General features: G+C 53.1%; 4 protein-coding genes across 4 annotated transcripts; 1 reads left to right on the top strand and 3 right to left on the bottom strand.

The window, feature by feature from the left end:
- Positions 1-1,133: 1,133 nt before the first annotated feature.
- Positions 1,134-1,801, bottom strand: Z517_09140 (uncharacterized protein; the record flags this gene model as incomplete). The annotated part of the gene is made up of 2 exons (XM_013425050.1): positions 1,134-1,637; positions 1,724-1,801. The coding sequence occupies 2 exons, from the start codon at positions 1,799-1,801 to the stop codon at positions 1,134-1,136; spliced, it is 582 nt and encodes a 193-aa protein (XP_013280504.1).
- A 6,483-nt stretch (positions 1,802-8,284) lies between these two features.
- Z517_09139 (uncharacterized protein) lies at positions 8,285-10,445 on the top strand (the record flags this gene model as incomplete). Its single annotated transcript, XM_013425049.1, has 6 exons — positions 8,285-8,454; positions 8,542-8,822; positions 8,913-9,050; positions 9,138-9,323; positions 9,416-9,441; positions 9,600-10,445. 6 exons carry the CDS (start codon positions 8,285-8,287, stop codon positions 10,443-10,445), a joined length of 1,647 nt encoding a protein of 548 aa, XP_013280503.1.
- A 684-nt stretch (positions 10,446-11,129) lies between these two features.
- Positions 11,130-12,324, bottom strand: Z517_09138 (uncharacterized protein; the record flags this gene model as incomplete). The annotated part of the gene is made up of 3 exons (XM_013425048.1): positions 11,130-11,552; positions 11,650-11,771; positions 12,153-12,324. The coding sequence occupies 3 exons, from the start codon at positions 12,322-12,324 to the stop codon at positions 11,130-11,132; spliced, it is 717 nt and encodes a 238-aa protein (XP_013280502.1).
- Positions 12,325-13,247: 923 nt separating this feature from the next.
- Positions 13,248-15,557, bottom strand: Z517_09137 (uncharacterized protein; the record flags this gene model as incomplete). Its single annotated transcript, XM_013425047.1, has 3 exons — positions 13,248-13,642; positions 13,688-15,461; positions 15,516-15,557. 3 exons carry the CDS (start codon positions 15,555-15,557, stop codon positions 13,248-13,250), a joined length of 2,211 nt encoding a protein of 736 aa, XP_013280501.1.
- Between the last annotated feature and the right edge of the window lie 468 nt (positions 15,558-16,025).

Genomic DNA, 16,025 nt, shown 5'->3' with positions numbered 1-16,025 from the left:
GTGAATAATATATCGAGATTCACGATTCCGCCGAACAAAAGGATGAGTGAGAGAGGGGAGAGAGGAGGGGGGGAACAAAATTCAAAGTGCGTAACTCGCTCGGTACGAAAAGACGTCTTTTCTTCAACGGATTGGGATGGGATGGCATGGGATGGGACGATACGGATAGCTCAAATAAGCTTAGCTGGATAATCCAAGTATCCAAGTATCCAAGAAAAGTAAAGTATACCGAGCGATATTGGGCATTGGGCATTTGAGCATTGATACAGACCCTGCAAGACGGGGCAAGACAAGACACGCGGCCTGCATGTCATGTGGTCTCGCGGTGTGGGTTGCGTTCATGTTCGTGGTTGTACCAGCTAAACTACCTACGTAGGTAACTAGGGACCTACTGTAGGTATCGACAGTAGGTATATAGGTAGTAGAGTAGTACTACACGAGGAAAGTGTCCATAGCACTCAGTACGCAACTTTTGTTCCCCCTTACGGAGATATCTTTTCCTATGTCTGTTTCTGTTTCTGTTTCTGTCTGTGATATCAAAGGCGTAGCTAGCTACCGCCGTCTGTGATTTTCGTTCCTCATTTGTCATCCAGGCCGTCCCGTCATTTCCAACATCAAGTAAAAAGTGAATAAGAAAGGGAGTAGAAGAAGAAGGAAAGTGACGACTAAAAGTAAAAAGTGCCCCCGAAAAGAATCATGGTGTTTCCAGAAACCAAGGAAACAACCCCCCGGGAAAAAAAAGACCATGCCTGATGACATCCTCGCTGGAGGTATCGTGGCTGAGTTGTGGTCGTCGTGTCCGTTTGCGCATCCATTTCCGCGTCCGTGTCATTTGTGAGTAGGTTGTCCGAATGTGAGAGTATATCGTCAATGTCGTAACGTTCGTACAAGAGGCTTCAATCGCCCCTGACCCCAAGAAGAGAGAACAAGCCGAAGGGGAAAGAGGTAGAAGGATGAGGAATATCTAGCCGTGACGGTTATAATTGCTCAGTCGCTCTGATGCTTTTGCTGGTTTTTTGGTGGAGGAGTTCATGTCTTTTTCTGTCGAGTGATGTCACTCCTCATGCTCCATGGCGGGTAGCGTGCTGCCACTCGTGCTCATATATCATATGCCGTCCAATGACACGGCTAGTCTAATCGTCGTACCAGACCTTGCTCCTCGGCTTCTTGATGCGATGAACGTACCACTTGGCTCTGACCCACTGGTATACGTTGATCGAGGGCATCGGTACGATCTCGAGATGCTTGGGCTGCTGCACAACGAAGCGGCGCAGCAAGAACTCAAAGGGCGTTTGCACACCCCAGCCGTGGTGCGGGGAGAAGTGGAAGTACCCGGCCCCCATGCACTTGGCCAGGTTGAGCCCGGCGTCGTATGCCACTGTCTGTCCGTAATAGTCGGTCATGGTGCCGACCAGGGCAATCAGCCGCCGGCGGCTGTTCTGATATCGCATCACCGAGTCAAAGGTGGTCACCGACGAAGTGCTGAAGACAAAGATCATGGCATCAAACTCGGGAAAATCCACGGGGTCCTTGCCCGTTTCGATAATGTCGAGTTCGATCAGCTCCGACTCGATGTTGACCCATTTGCCGTAGTGCACCATGTTTTTGTGCTCTTCGAGATATTGCCCGAAGAGATACTACAGTGTCGCAGCAAAAGAACTCGTCAGTCTCATCACCACCTCGCTTCCGACCAGCATCCCCACCTAGCAGTTTGCGCGCTTACCTGATGGATCAATGTAGTTTTTCCCGATCCCGGGTCGCCAAACACGCCGACGGTGAACTTCTTTCCTCTTGCCGCCATTTCTTGCTGGTGGTTCTTGCGGTGAGGATGATAGGAGAGGGGGCTCGCCACGGTTCGGTTGGAGATCACGTATGGAGATGATTTGAACAAATCTTTCTGAAAATGAGAAAGAGAAAAAGGAGAGATTGAGGGGCGGGCATTTGGTCCTCTAAGTAAGGGAGATCGCAGCCGGCCAAGGGTTTCTGTATTTTCCGACACGCACTCAATTCAACTCAAACCTGGAGGCTCAAGGCCTGCCATGATTGGAACAGTGAGGGGAGTAAGGTTCAATGGAGGGCAGGGTTGTGCATGTAGCAAGAAAGATCCAAGGTGCCTAGGAAAGGGTATGAAGCTTCCCACCTTTTCATGCATATAACAATAGCCTTATGGAGTCCGACCCTGAGACACGCGACGGCGGCCACCAAATGCAAAGACGAGGGGTCGACAACCCTGTTGATCACTCAAGGGACATCGCCATGGAGGAGGGGCTATTTTTCCTCAGATCGCACGGTCCACCTCCTCCCGCGAGGCGGATCGGCACCAAAATCTGGAAAAATAGTGGGGTTGGCCTCGCCTTGTTCCTTTGGCTTGTAATCTTATGAGTATCTTGCTTTCCATCCCCAAAGCGCTGGGAACAGAGTGTCATGGATCCGCTGATAAAAGCAAGAGGTCGGTCGTGGAGAACTTGGGTTGAGAGATGGGCCCATCAAGAGCAACAAGGAGTGGAGCATGGGTTTGGCAAGGCTCAACTGGGGTCTGCGTCAAGAAGGCTGTGGACATTACTCGGTAACTCGAACATGGTGAATCTTCCGCTGGCATTGGCCAGTGGCCATCCATTGTTTTGCATGTATGTTTCATTTCAATGCGCCGCCGTGGCTTTCAAAGAGCAGACAGGAGATTTCGAGAGGCTTCTTCCGACGCGTGGACAAAATAAGATGCGAATAGCGGGCCTCTCGAACTTCGAGGAGGAGGGTCGAGACAGTGGGGGGGGGGGGGTTGTTATGGTGCATTTTGACAGCTGACTACACTAAAATAATGCAGAGAAAGGTACGACCGGCTGGTCCAATGAGAAAGGATAGTAATATAGGGGGTCCAGTAAGGGGAGGCCCGCCCCTGGTTTATAGTAGACCGGGGAAGTAGGTGCAGAATGATTTGGCTGGCGGGTGGCTGAAGTGAAGTCAAAATGAAAGGGAGAGAGAAAGCGAGGAGAGACGAGGTTGGACAAGGCGCAGTTGAGGCTGCGCCAGCCTTACACCTGACGAGGTACTCCCTACTAGGACGGAGTCAGTCTGCCGTACGTTCCTTCGTCCTGTCCCTCGTACTCGGTGCTTTACTCGTACCTCCTCATCCACACCAAGCACCACCCTCCGTCAGCCCAATTCATCCTCTCTGCAGGTGCCCAGAGACAACCCCGCACATGCGAATTCACGTTCACGCAGGCAGGCCGTCCTGCTCCGGCGACAGGTATTTGTGGAAGAGAAGGGGGTACAGAAACAAGAGAAGTGGTTGACAGTCCTCGATAATGTGGACTCGATGAAAAGTAAGGAGACGACGGATCACGGCTGGTGCCATAGCTCGCTTGATACAATCTACCGATGAGTAGCTAAGAAACACACGCACGGACCACAACAGTGCCTAAACTGTCACGACTGTCCAGCAAGGGACATGCCCAGCGGGAAAAAACGGAGTCGCCCATCCCTAGAACAAGCAAGCTACCGGATGATCTAGCTGGCATATCCGAAGTTTGACATGTTCGCAGTTGGACGCTTTGCAAACGCTGATGAAATCTCCACAACCTACATACAGTGAGAGTCAAGTCAGTCAGTCAGTATCGTCTCAATCCTTGCGCCATCCAGCAAACGGCTCGACGAGCAGTCCACAGCACTCCAATAAGCCATCACCCATCTTTATTGGCCCCCATGCCTCCTGATGCGTCTTCAGGCGCTCAAGGATTGTTGCTTTGTTTTCCCCTGCCCAAGCATAGCTTTTCTGCGGGAACTCTTCGGGACACACCATCCAACCCAGTCCCAAAGAGAGACCGAGAGATGCCCCAAACGTTGGCTGAGACAGAAGTCCGACCCCGAACCGGCAGTCTTTTGGTGTGCTAACAGCTAAAGTGTGAGCTTCTCTCGTCCAGGGAAGAAGGTCATTCGAAGGACCCCGGCTCCCGCCATCCACCTGCAATGCGATCCAATGCAGAGGACCCCAAACCGCTGTTCTTGGAGGTTTAGCTGCTTTGTATGATGCTGATCACTTCGCCTTGCGAGTTCGCGCATTCCACGCGGTGCATCTAGCGTCGGGACAATGAGAGCGATCTCTCCCAGGCTTTTGGACTTCTGGACAGGGTCCCGACGGGTACATCCAAACAGGCACTAGGGGCTCCAGTAGCGGGGGAAACCCTTCTTCTAGGCGAAACTGAAAATTGCGCCGACGTTCAAGGCAGTTGCTGCATCTGCCAAAATGCATCCTGCATCTGGAATCGAATGGCAAGTCATCCCGGGAGGACCACCACAATCGGAGGTAGGTCCTTGAGTCCTGGTGGCTGTTTGTGCAGCTGCCAGGCGCCTAGCTGCTATCCTCATGACGCGTACTCCTGGGTTTTCGAGCCGAGGGAGAGTCGTGTGCGTGTTGCGTCAGCGAAGGTGGGCAGATTCGAGCGAGAAAGAAAAAACGATGGGCTTGCCTGCTTGCTTCAGGAAGTTGCTAAATCTAGTATGGCAGTACTCGGTATATGCGCGCAGAAAACTGAGGAAGGGGATCGCCACGAAGCAAAGAGGTGCCGTCCTTCCAAGCCGACAAGATCCGACTTAACCCATGCTGATGCATGTCCTTCGACTCGCACCCGGCACACTGTCCCCTTCAGAGGCAGAACGCATGCTGAAGCAGGCATTCGAATAAATGCATTCAAGATCCCCATGTGCTCAGAGGAATAGCCGCCAATTTCCGCTTTCCCGCAGCATAGAATGTATGCACGTTGGCCTTCCGGTACAACTACAGTACTCGTAGGTGGAAGGAAACAGTTATTGAGCATGTAAGTTTGTGTACCCTGGACTGGCTGACTGACCTTGTGATCTGAGTGTGATGCGACCTGTCCATATCTTTCTCTCTCTCTACATATATATGCCAAGTCCCCAGAGATATTATTGCGAGAGGTCCGCATCTCTTCTCAGCTGACGGCTGCTAAGTCGGATTATCATCCTTAGGCGACCGGTGCTAAGTTTTGTGTCTAAACCCAAAGGTTCCTCAGCGTTGGCGGCAACGGCTGAGAAAGGGAACTGACATGCCATTTGCGGTAATTCAGCGACATTTTCGTGATGCAGTGAACTTTCTAGCCCCGAGTCCGGTCGCTTCAGGTAGCACACCTAGTTCGCGGGTGTCTAGCTTGTTTTCACCAACCACGGCCATTAACGACCTGATCACTGTTCAAGACGGGTCGCTTTAGAGGTTTTAGCAGTCTGCTAGAGTGGTAAGACTCAAGATCCGGGGGGAAATGAATGCCGCAGCCGTGGTAAGGGGGACAAGGAAATGGCCTGGCATCCTGGCTACGGAACCTAAACGTTTTTCAACAACACCGGCTTCGCACGGAATCACCCAGGCCTGGTCGTCGGGAGCCCGGCATCTTTTGCTCGACGGAGTGTAGCCACACTGGGTGCCATTCACCATCCATCGTTTGTGCAATTGCTATGAAAAAGAGTCCTGGACTATCTATGTGAGTAGGCAGGTGAAATGCTTGTGGCCTGTATCGAAACCACATCGCACTTGTCTGTCTCGCCGATCCATCGACCGATTGGCTGAGGAGGCGAAGGTGGTATGATTCGCTTCTGCAAAGAAGGTGATTCGTTTGGTAAGTGGAATTTTGACAGATCGTTCAAGTCCGCAGCGCTCCCGCCCTTACTACTTAATTACTCTAGCTGCCCTGGTCGTAAAAGAAGACAGTACTATCAAAAGTCCTCGAAAGTCGCAGCGCTTTGATGAGCGGCGACAACTGGCCTCAAGCCGGCTCTACTGAAATAGTGCAGCCCAAAGTGACCTGGAAAGGGCCAGAAAGGCTGGAAGAAGCGTCCCTTGTTCGGTGCTGCAGCTCTCTTGGAAGCAGTCTCCTGTCTTCTTCCCAAGATTTGAAAATCTGTGCGTTTGATGCAGGCCGATCTCACCAGGGAAAGTAGGAAATTGAAGGACATTCAGACGACTCTCTCCAACGCTTTGATGGGCTGGCCAGATTAAAGTGAACGTGCTGTTGCAGCGCGACTGTAGCACCCATACTGTGCTCCCCTTCAGTTCTCATGCACTGGGCAGATGGAATGCTCATAGATATGTTGTCATTTGCGTACCATGAGATGAAGTGTGGTCAGAATCAACGTGGATGGCAAACCTCGTGGTATCTCTTGTATTGAAGTTGTGCGAGGAAGAAGCCGTTGTGGTTCGAGAGACCCCAAACAACCGTGTTTACAGACCCGGAACAACAAGCAGTGTGAAGAAACCGGACGACATTCCCAGAGACATTCAGCAGTTACGGCACCGCAGAATCTTCCCTGTGGCGTCTGAAGAGAGGTTCAAAAACACCATCAAGGCCGCGTTCCACAGGCACGAGGAGGCTCAGTCGATACGTCAGTCAAGTTCTACTGAAGAATCTTGGTAGAGTGGCCCAGTGATGTTTGGAAGAGATCAAACTCAGGCGAGAGAGCTTATCTGTTCTTCTGTTGGTGGACAAGTCGTGGTTGATCTGGTCAATATCGGGTACTCGGTAGCAGGGTGTGCCTAGGGAGAAAAACGCGTTGGCGCAGTTTGACTCGCCCGCCACACATCGAAACAATGAGCGTTTACGGTATAGTGACATGGGGAGGGGATTTTGCGATACCTGCTCCCTTCCTCAGGCCAAGTGCCCTACTGTCTTACAGGACAGTGTGTATATTCACGAGTTCCACGATCTGGCTGTCGTTGTGCGGCTGTGGATACGGTACAGCATCCGAACACGAGCGAGATTTTGTATACATGGCTCAACGATTGACCGTAGGACTAATTCCCTGCGCTGCCACCTTTTGTCGATGCATTCGTTCCGTTTGCTTCAACATCCTGCAAACAGAATGGGACAGAATTTCCACCCCTCTTCCCAGGAATTTCCCAGGCGTCGGTGCCCCCAATGCGTTGTATTCTCACCAAACGCCAACTCTTGTCTGACTAGGGTTTGGGTGCAGACGATCGCCTCCCAGCCACCGGCCACCGGCTGCAGTTCGAGGGCCCTCTTCGCCAACTCCGCAAGCATTTCCAGATGCTCGCTGAGCAACCCACTTCACAATGATGTGAAGGTTTCCGCCTCCCTCCACTGATCCTCGATATTTCCTTGATCGAGGACCAGCTCCGCGGAAACCTGCGAACCCCATTCTCGGGTCGACCTGGCGCATCTCCGAGTCCACCTGTGTATCCTCATGCTTGCTCGAACTGAATAATGGCCGATCGTCACGACTGTGGGCTCGAGGACATACCCAAAACCCGTCCCAGCACTTTCTGCGGATCGACAGTCAAGCATCAACTTTCTTGGTCTCTTGAAGTTGGTCGACGTTCGTCGATGGCGGGGTGAGCGGAAGAGCAGGTCAAAATACCTTTCGGTCACAGCTTTAGAATGGGCTTACATGCTCCCCCCTCTGCTGGAAAGACAAGGAGGCGGGGGCTCACATGCTGTTTGCAGAAGCAGGGACCGCAGAAACACAATCATTGCAGGGCAGGCTCCATTTGTCATTGACCTGGGTAGCATCGACGGAGGTGTATCCTGATGGTGGCATGCTACCCCTGTCTCTCCGATGAGGAATGGATGGTGATAATTGCCCACCGTGATGGACTACCATATTCATCGCCACGGTGAGTACTCGCGATGACCAAACGCTTTCTATATGGCAATTTGAGTTGGCTTGACATCGTTACCTTCAATTCCGAATCAAACCCGCGAGTTACCCCGACTACTGCAAAAGCGTCCTCTCTTCCCGGGCTGGACCAAGATGCTCTACTACATATTCTATCACTGCCAGAAAGACTATGCTTGAAGAAGTAGTACCAATGTTTTACCTCTCAGTTCTTTGCTCTATTCGCTCGCTTCTGAAATGTCAGGCCCTGGACGAACCCAAAAACCGTTGATAAAATGTCGATATAACATTCGCTCCATGCATATGCACGACCGGGTTCCTGCTCTTCATGTCCCTTGCCTCAATCATTGGCTCCAGGTTTGGTCTCTCGCATCACAGTTGCACATCCGTTCTCGACGGGTCTCAGACGAATTGTTACTGGAGACACGTTGCACAGACGGGGAACTGCGGGTCAAAGATCCCTGCAAGTCCCAAGACGTTTTCCACCTTGGACGTTGTCACTTCAACCGTACCCATTACGGCCAGTTCAGCGACTATTACGAGATACCTGCTTTGACCCAAGATATTAATCTGACATGGAGATGCTCTACAGACCGCTCTTTCTGGCCGCCGCCGCCGCCTCCAAACCTTCGCCCGAGATCTCAGTATGGGTGTCTTTGAGGCTTTGTGGTTCGCAACGAAGAAGTCGTCACTCTTTCTTCCGCTCGCCTGCTTGGCTCTATGGATATGCTACAACGTCGGGCTTGTCGTCTATCGCCTAATCTTCAGCCCCATCGCTCACTTTCCGGGCCCCAGAATCGCGGCGGCAACTTACTGGTAAGCGGGATGTCATGTCAAAGGCCCAACCCGTCTACTTCACAGATATCATCGCCCCCGAGCGACTAGTCTTAACATCCCTCTCAGGTACGAGTTCTACTACGATGTCATCCTGGGCGGACAGTACACTTTCCGCATCCGCGACCTTCACAAGCAATATGGTCCCGTTGTCCGCATCAACCCGCAGGAGTTGCACTTCTACCCGCCTCGATTCTACGAGGAGATCTACGCAGGACCAACACGACGCCGCGATCGGTGGGAACGCTACACCCAGGGCTTCGGCATGCCTGGCGCGGGGGCAAGCACGAATCCCCACGACTTGCACAAGGCGAGACGAGCGGCCCTGAGTCCCTACTTTAGCATGCAGAGTGAGTTGGTTGCTTTTGTCAGAAACCATGGAAAGCTGGAAAGTCTTCAACGTGGGCGAGACAGACCCCCTGACGTGGACCTATCTCCAGGTGTTCGGAAACTGCAAAGCGTCATCGAAGAGAAGGCGGATCTCTTGCTGGCCAGAGTCAGAGAATTCGGCAACGTGAGAAAAGGGGACGAAAGGAAGCCTTTGAACCTGGAGGTCGCGTTCGCCGCGTACGCGTACGGTAGAAATTCCCCGTCCCTACCTCTTGGACCTTCCTCCCGTCTTCATCTCCTAGCTCGCCGAGTCCACGGCAACTGATGCTGCTCAGACGTCATCACGGAATACGCGTTCGCCCGCAGCGAACATCACCTCGAAGCCGAGGACTTTGACCCGTGGATGCTCAAGGCGGCCTCTTCAACAAGCTCACTGGGCCAGATTGCAAAACAAATGTACTGGCTCTTTTGGCTGGTGTTGAACATTCCAGATTGGATGGCTCGGAGACTCGATCCGAACGGTATGTAGGGGATGGCTTCCTTCAGACCGAGGGATCATCATCAACCACACTGAAAAGTCGATAGCATTGGCATGCGACTAACATTGTTGCAGCGAGCCGTTACTTGCAATTCAAGCGGGTAAGTGGTTGAACGGTTTCTAGCCTTTTGTCCCCTTTAACTGTGTGCCTCATCCCTCGTCTCTCTCCGTCAATCCCGGCTCAAAATTTGAGCCGCCACTTTTTATTTGGACCCAATCTAACAAAAAGCCTGCTTTTTGATCTGGCTTTTGGGGACAGGACATCAAGAACCAGATTGAAAATATCCGCAACGGCGTCGACACGTCCCACAAGACGGCCTCGCACCCGACAATCTTCCACGAGATCCTCGACAGCTCCCTCCCGGCCGTCGAGAAGCGCACGGCCCGCCTCGCCGACGAGGGTGCCACGGTCGTCAGCGCGGGGGCGGTCACCACGGGCTGGACCCTGCCGGTCACGGTCTTCTACCTGCTGTCCAACCCGGGCGTCCTGCAGAAGCTGAAGCGGGAACTGTACGAGGCGATCCCGGATCCCACGACGCCCACGCCCTTGCCCGAGCTCGAGCGCCTCCCGTACCTCACGGGCGTCATACAAGAGGGCCTCCGACTGAGCTACGGGATCTGCACGCGCCTCGAACGGATCGCGCGGGACGAAACCCTCGTCTTTGTCGTCAGCGACGACGACGACGACGACGACGACAAGCACGCCGACAGCGCAGGACCTACCACGTGGACAATCCCCCCTGGGACCCCGTGCTCGATGAGCAGCTACCTGATCCACCGCGACGCCGACACTTTCCCCTCGCCACACGAGTTCCGACCCGAGCGGTGGATCGAGAACCCGCGCCTGGACAGGTTCCTGGTTAGCTTCTCCAAAGGCTCGATGCAGTGTCTGGGCATCAACCTCGCGTACGCGGAGCTGTACCTCGTGCTGGCCAAGCTGTTCCGCGTCTACGGCGGCGACGGGGTGACGTTTGACGGCGACGTCGGCCGCCTGCACCTCTTTGACACGACTTTTGACAGGGACGTCGACATGCGCGAGGACAGGTTCATCCCCTTGCCGAGCAGGGACGCGAAGGGCGTGAGGGTCCTCGTGGAGCTCTTCTAGTTTTGCAGTCGGGACGAAGGACGAAGCTCGAAATCCTCCTTGGCGTCCGCAGATGAGAGAGGGATCCGCGGAGGTGAGTTGTAGACTTCGCAGAGCGAATAGAGAAGACACCCTCGAGTTACAATCGGAGTGGTCAAAGTGCGATCGAGGCGAGCGAGAAACTAAACAAAGACACGGACTATCTCGTTATCTTGTTACAGGTGAAGTTTGTCGGCTTAGGAAATAGGAATGCTTTGCAAACGATGCGCCAGCATACATAGAGTGTGGGTATGGGGATGAATGAAAGAACGAATTTCCAATTCGAGGGTTGACGAGTGTGATGAATGAATCAGTACGCGGATGAATAGGTAGTGACCCAGGTATATCGAAGAGCAGAGCAGGGTAGGGTAGAGTATAGTTAGATCCAACCTAGCATGGTCTCTAGATAGCTACATTGGCTGTCCTTGCTACGAGGAACAGTTCAAGTGCAGGACGTCCTTGAATGATCAAATGGAGGCAGAACGGTTCAATCAGCCTCTTACGCCGTGTCAAAAAAACACACTCTGTGACATATAACCAGCGTTCCCTGTCCCGAGTGATGTCGCGAGAGACGTATATACAAAACGCATCATCTTGAAAGCCCAAAACCAAACAAGCCTGAGCAAGTTGGAACAAAATCAAGACGTTGGTCTCGGCGCGTCTCCCTCATTTATTCGGAGCCACGTACACCTGGCCGAAATCTTGTTGGTATCCATACCCAGACTGGTACGATGGAGGCCGCTGATATGCCGCCGCGCCTTGATAGTGCATTCCGTAAGCCTCGTGTGGTGGCATCTGCTGACTAGCCGGAATATACCGTCCTCGTCTGGACCTTTTGTTCCGTACCACGCAGCAACCCCCCACCACGAGGAGGATGAGTAACCCGCAGAAGCCGGCAATGGCTCCGATGAGGATGGTTTTGTTGCCGGAGAGCCAAGATATCGTGTCGTTGATGCCTGCGTCGTCGGCGGGAGATGAGGTAGAAGTCGACGTCGTGGAAGAAGTGGTGGTACTCTCGTACCAATAGCTCGAGAAATACCTGGGTAAGTTCTCGACCGTTGCATTGCCGCCATAGTATGTGAGCATCATCTGCAAACGTGGTGTCAGCATGTGGGAGATATCGACATCATGACTCTTGATGTTTCAATTAAAATGAAATGGTGCTTGACAGAAAATGTTCTCTAACCGTGTCCGTTGTGCCGATGGCATCTGTGCAACTGAGGTAGGTGTATCCCGCTGGACCGCCAAACGTCGCCGTCGCGCAAAGAGGATGGGCTTCATCACTACGTCCGCAAGTCCAGTCAACCCCTGATCGCTGTGGAGAATTCACAGAATGGCTCAAGGTACCTGCCGAAGCATGAAGGGATTGGGATCATGGGACGAACCAAACAGTATTGAGATAGTTCCCTTGGCAGGCCATGTCGCAGCCGTTATTCACCATGGAATATGGCACACAGGAGGTTACCCAGGCGCAATCCGTCGTTGCAGCATCCGCACAACAGCCGACCGCATGCAGTTCCGGAGACCAAAGGCAGGCTTGGTAGTTGCAGACAAGAGGCGTATCTAGACAGGCGAGTGCGGCCAGATTCGTCAGTGTCGTGCCGTAAGAGTTTGTGGCATACAGCCATGGAATGAGGCTGACGTATAGCGATAGGATGGGACGAAGGAAGGAATCGCATCAACACCTACTGAGATCACCATTGACCCATCCACAAGTGTTGTCCTCGACTGTGTCGGCACCAGTCCGTTTGATTAAGCCGCGCTGATGAGTGAGAATGGGAGCTGAAGTGATGGGACTGATGGGGATAGCCTTCGCCGTTGCCCGCTCCGCGGCTGTCACTGAAGCAGTAATCCCCGCCATAGCTATTGAGTCTAAACTTGCTCTGTACGTGTAGAATGCCAAAGCAGAGACTGACAGTACAACGTCCTTGAATGGGGTGAGGCTGGGGAGATAAAAAGAGGTACTTATGGATGGACGAACGGACAACTCCCCGCGCAGAAAGCCACGGTTCGATCAAAGGACCCGAAAGAGAAGGAGCATTCGAGCCCGGGAAGAGGGCATGCTAGCAAAAGACCAGTCAACCACCCACCATGTTGGGCGTTCGCTTCGCAAGCCACTGGTTGCCGACAGCGAGGACTCAAGCAATGCGCAAGCTCAACGTGGGAGAGCTTGATGCTAAAAGGGCAGACTTGGACCATTTCATATTGGGATATGGCCAAAGCCAAAGCGCCTTGTGCTGGCGCTGTTGTTGGCGCGAGCTCTTTGTACACGAGATGGCAATCCAGTCTGATGCAGATGCAAAGGGAGACGTTGCCGTAGAGCTGAGCGAAGGTTTCGCCAAGCCTCAAATGAACCAATCACAACTCATACATCGCGAGGCTGAACGGGGCCGAGGCGGGCTGGATGCATCGAGACCCAAGACATTAATTCAGATCAAGGATGACTGGCTGGACTTGTGGCCAAGGAACAGGGGAAGAAGGGGGGGAAGTGGAGGGGGACCCAAGGAAGACGCTGGGTATATACTGCGAACGACACTTTTTCAACCAAACCCGCTGTCAAATCACTCCAACATAACTCGGACTGGCTCTGACGAGGCTTTATCAGTCTTGGGCCTCCATCTCATGATGCCTGGGTCCTGCCTCGGGCGGAGGATGACTCCTGGTCAAGACTCCGCCGTCCGTGCCTCTATTTGACGCTCAGATGCTTCGCTTATCCTTCTATGCGTCCTAACCAGATGTAAACATACCTTTCAATTCCAAAGTTTGGCGCTCCTCTGCGATCTCCTAGACCTCCTGGATATAGTTGGCAGGAACGCTTCTTGTCTCGCCGTTCTTCTCGACATCCGCCCAGCCATCTCCGGTGCCCATACTGATCAGTATGAATCTTTCTCCTTCGGCCATGTCGAACTCGGCATCACTCTGGGCCGTGTAGGGGTAAAGAGCTTCCACATATTTGACCTTCTTCGCCCCTCGTCTCGGCGCCACTGCTGGCCCTTGCTTCTTCTTATTCGCACCAGCTAGGGTCGACGATGCCAGGGAGGCACTCGAATTTGAATACAATGACGGTGGGCGCTCTTGCGCGGGCGTACTGGCCGGGGTGGGCAGTTCTTCCAGGTATGCCGTAGGCACTAGACCTTCTTTTCCCAAGCCAGCATGGACTTTGGTCCAGCCGCCATCTGCTGTTGTTCAGTATAAACGAGGACAACTGTGGGGAGTTTACATACCGTCAGGTTCCAGGATCTTCACCTCCGCGCCCTCTGGCAGGGATACCTCTCCCTCGTCTCTGGCTTCATACGGGTAAAGCATCTTGCCTCTGGGTTGGCCGCTTCCGTTGGCCGCCAAGTCGGCGCCAGGTGCGCTGACGTAGGCTGCAGGGGGCGGCGCGACAATCCTGTTTCGTCTCGATGCGGTGGTGGTCGATGATCCGGAGTTGGAAGTAATGGTTGTTAACGGAGAGCTGGTGGTTGAATCATCCAGTGCTGACAATCTCGGAACACCTCCAGACAAGGACCTTGTGGCGCTAGCCGCGTAGCCAGACGACAGACTATTCATCGTGTCTTGCCTCGTTAATGGAGGAGGGCCTGTAGTCCCGTTCGAGGCGGCTGGCGGGGCCTCGACGGCCATCAGGGCCGCCGCTTGCCGTTCTGTTTTCAACTTTTTCTTCTCTTCCTTTGTCTGTTCGCCTGGACAGTCTGCAGGCACTTTCATATGACATTTGCTGTGGCAGGTAAACCCGCAATCAGTACATATGAATCCTTTGGCACTCAGACCCCAAATGCGATCGCCACATAGATCACAATTAGTGGGTATTTTGAACGTCTCGGATTTGAAGGTGTGACTCTTGCCATACATGCTGAGATCACCCACCACTGAAGTAATCGTCGACGTCTCCACTTCTGCCGTCAATCGCTTACGCTCAACGGCATGGAGATCCTCCTGCAGGGCAAACTGTGATCGCACCGCTTCTACTTCGTCGCGCTTGTCTTTGCCTGCCCGCCGAGCCTGCTTCAGGTTTTCTAGGTCTCGCCTTTTCTGGGCCGATTCCGCCTTGAGCTGGTTGATCAGCGGCTTGCTCTTCTGCAAGATGTTGCGAAGGAAAACTTTGGACGCATCATCGGTCATCATGTTGTCCGAATCCAGCCACACTGGCGACGGTTCAAAGACCAAGTCCGGAGGTTCCTGCCACTGCACAGCATTGTGTCGCACAAACATGTTGCTGTCGAGACTGGGGTTGTTTCGGGGGATCTCGTTCGAGAGACGAGTCATGAGCTCGGTGCTTCTCTTGAGAGTGTTGGTCTCGAGTGCCGCGGCGACCAGCCATATCGAATTCAGTTTCGACACACGAGTCTCGTTCAGATCCTGCAAGGAATCGAGCAATTCCGGGACGTATTCGTGATAATAGCATTCCTTCATCTTATTCGCGACATTGATACCAATCAGATATGTGTTCTTGACATTGTTCATTTCCATCAACTGCTGGTTGTACGTGCTTTGAGCCTTGCTTTTATCCATGGACGATTCGGCCTTTTTCCTTCGGTTCTCAACCTCGTGACACACAGCATCATATCGTTGTTTCAACTTTTTCAGGTCACCATAGGATGAGTCCCTCTCTTTGACAAGTTTGGCATTATATTCGGCATGGCTCTTTCTCAATTCCTCGAGTTTCGTGCCGGCATACTCCAGCGGTGTCGCAACTTGACTTATGAGGTCTCTAGAGAATTTCGCGTGTTCGTTCGCTCGCGCCTCGAGAGTAGACAGGTGGGTGGTCCATGTCGTGAGGGAGGCGGACTCTAAAGAGCCTGGGGTCAGAGCAGGATTGTCGCCGACGCTCAAGTTGCTGGACTTTCTTGATTTCTTATCATAGTATTTCTTCGCCAGAGCGGTCAACTTCTGGCTGTATTCCTTTTCTATAGCAGAGCGTTCCTGGTAGAATTCTTGGATTTCCGTGAGCCATGTAATGCCCAGGCTCACCCAATTGTCGACCGGTTTGTAGCCGTCCTAATTAAATCCCCATTAGTGTACAATTCAGGCCTGAGGGCGCAGTAGCCGAACCTTGAGCTCAGTGCCAAAGTTGACTGTCGCAACCTGGGCCATTGTGATCGCAAATGTCGGGCAATCCAGACCGCAACACCATCATTCCATATCGTTAATCACGCGTGGATGAAGAGGTTTCGTAGATCTCCGATTTCTTTCGATCTTAGTGCAGACTGCGGCGCAGCAGGGAATGTATGTGTACTCATCTGACGGGCAGCTCACGCCCAGCGATTGGCGAGGGGCAGTCGATCAATCATCAACGGTCCAAGGCACGGTAGTTTGTGGGTGACATCGAGCGGGCAAAGACTGGCCCCCAAGGGTTTTGGCTCCAGGTACCTCGTCGTGCTCGTACGGGCTGGTTAAGCGCTAAAACGCCCAGCTCTGAACCCCGCACCTGCCACCCACACGCGCCACAAGTGCCCTGTCATGCCTGTCCAGTTACGCCACAGTTTTAGTGGGATTTCGTTCCCTGGTCACCAATTTTCCATTCCATCGACAGCAGCCTGAATCTTTCGTAGATTCACAGCA

The sequence above is a fragment of the Fonsecaea pedrosoi genome (genome assembly GCF_000835455.1).
Source record: "Fonsecaea pedrosoi CBS 271.37 unplaced genomic scaffold supercont1.6, whole genome shotgun sequence".
Classification (NCBI taxonomy): Eukaryota; Fungi; Ascomycota; class Eurotiomycetes; order Chaetothyriales; family Herpotrichiellaceae; genus Fonsecaea; species Fonsecaea pedrosoi.
This window is presented reverse-complemented; position numbering and strand designations above follow the sequence as displayed.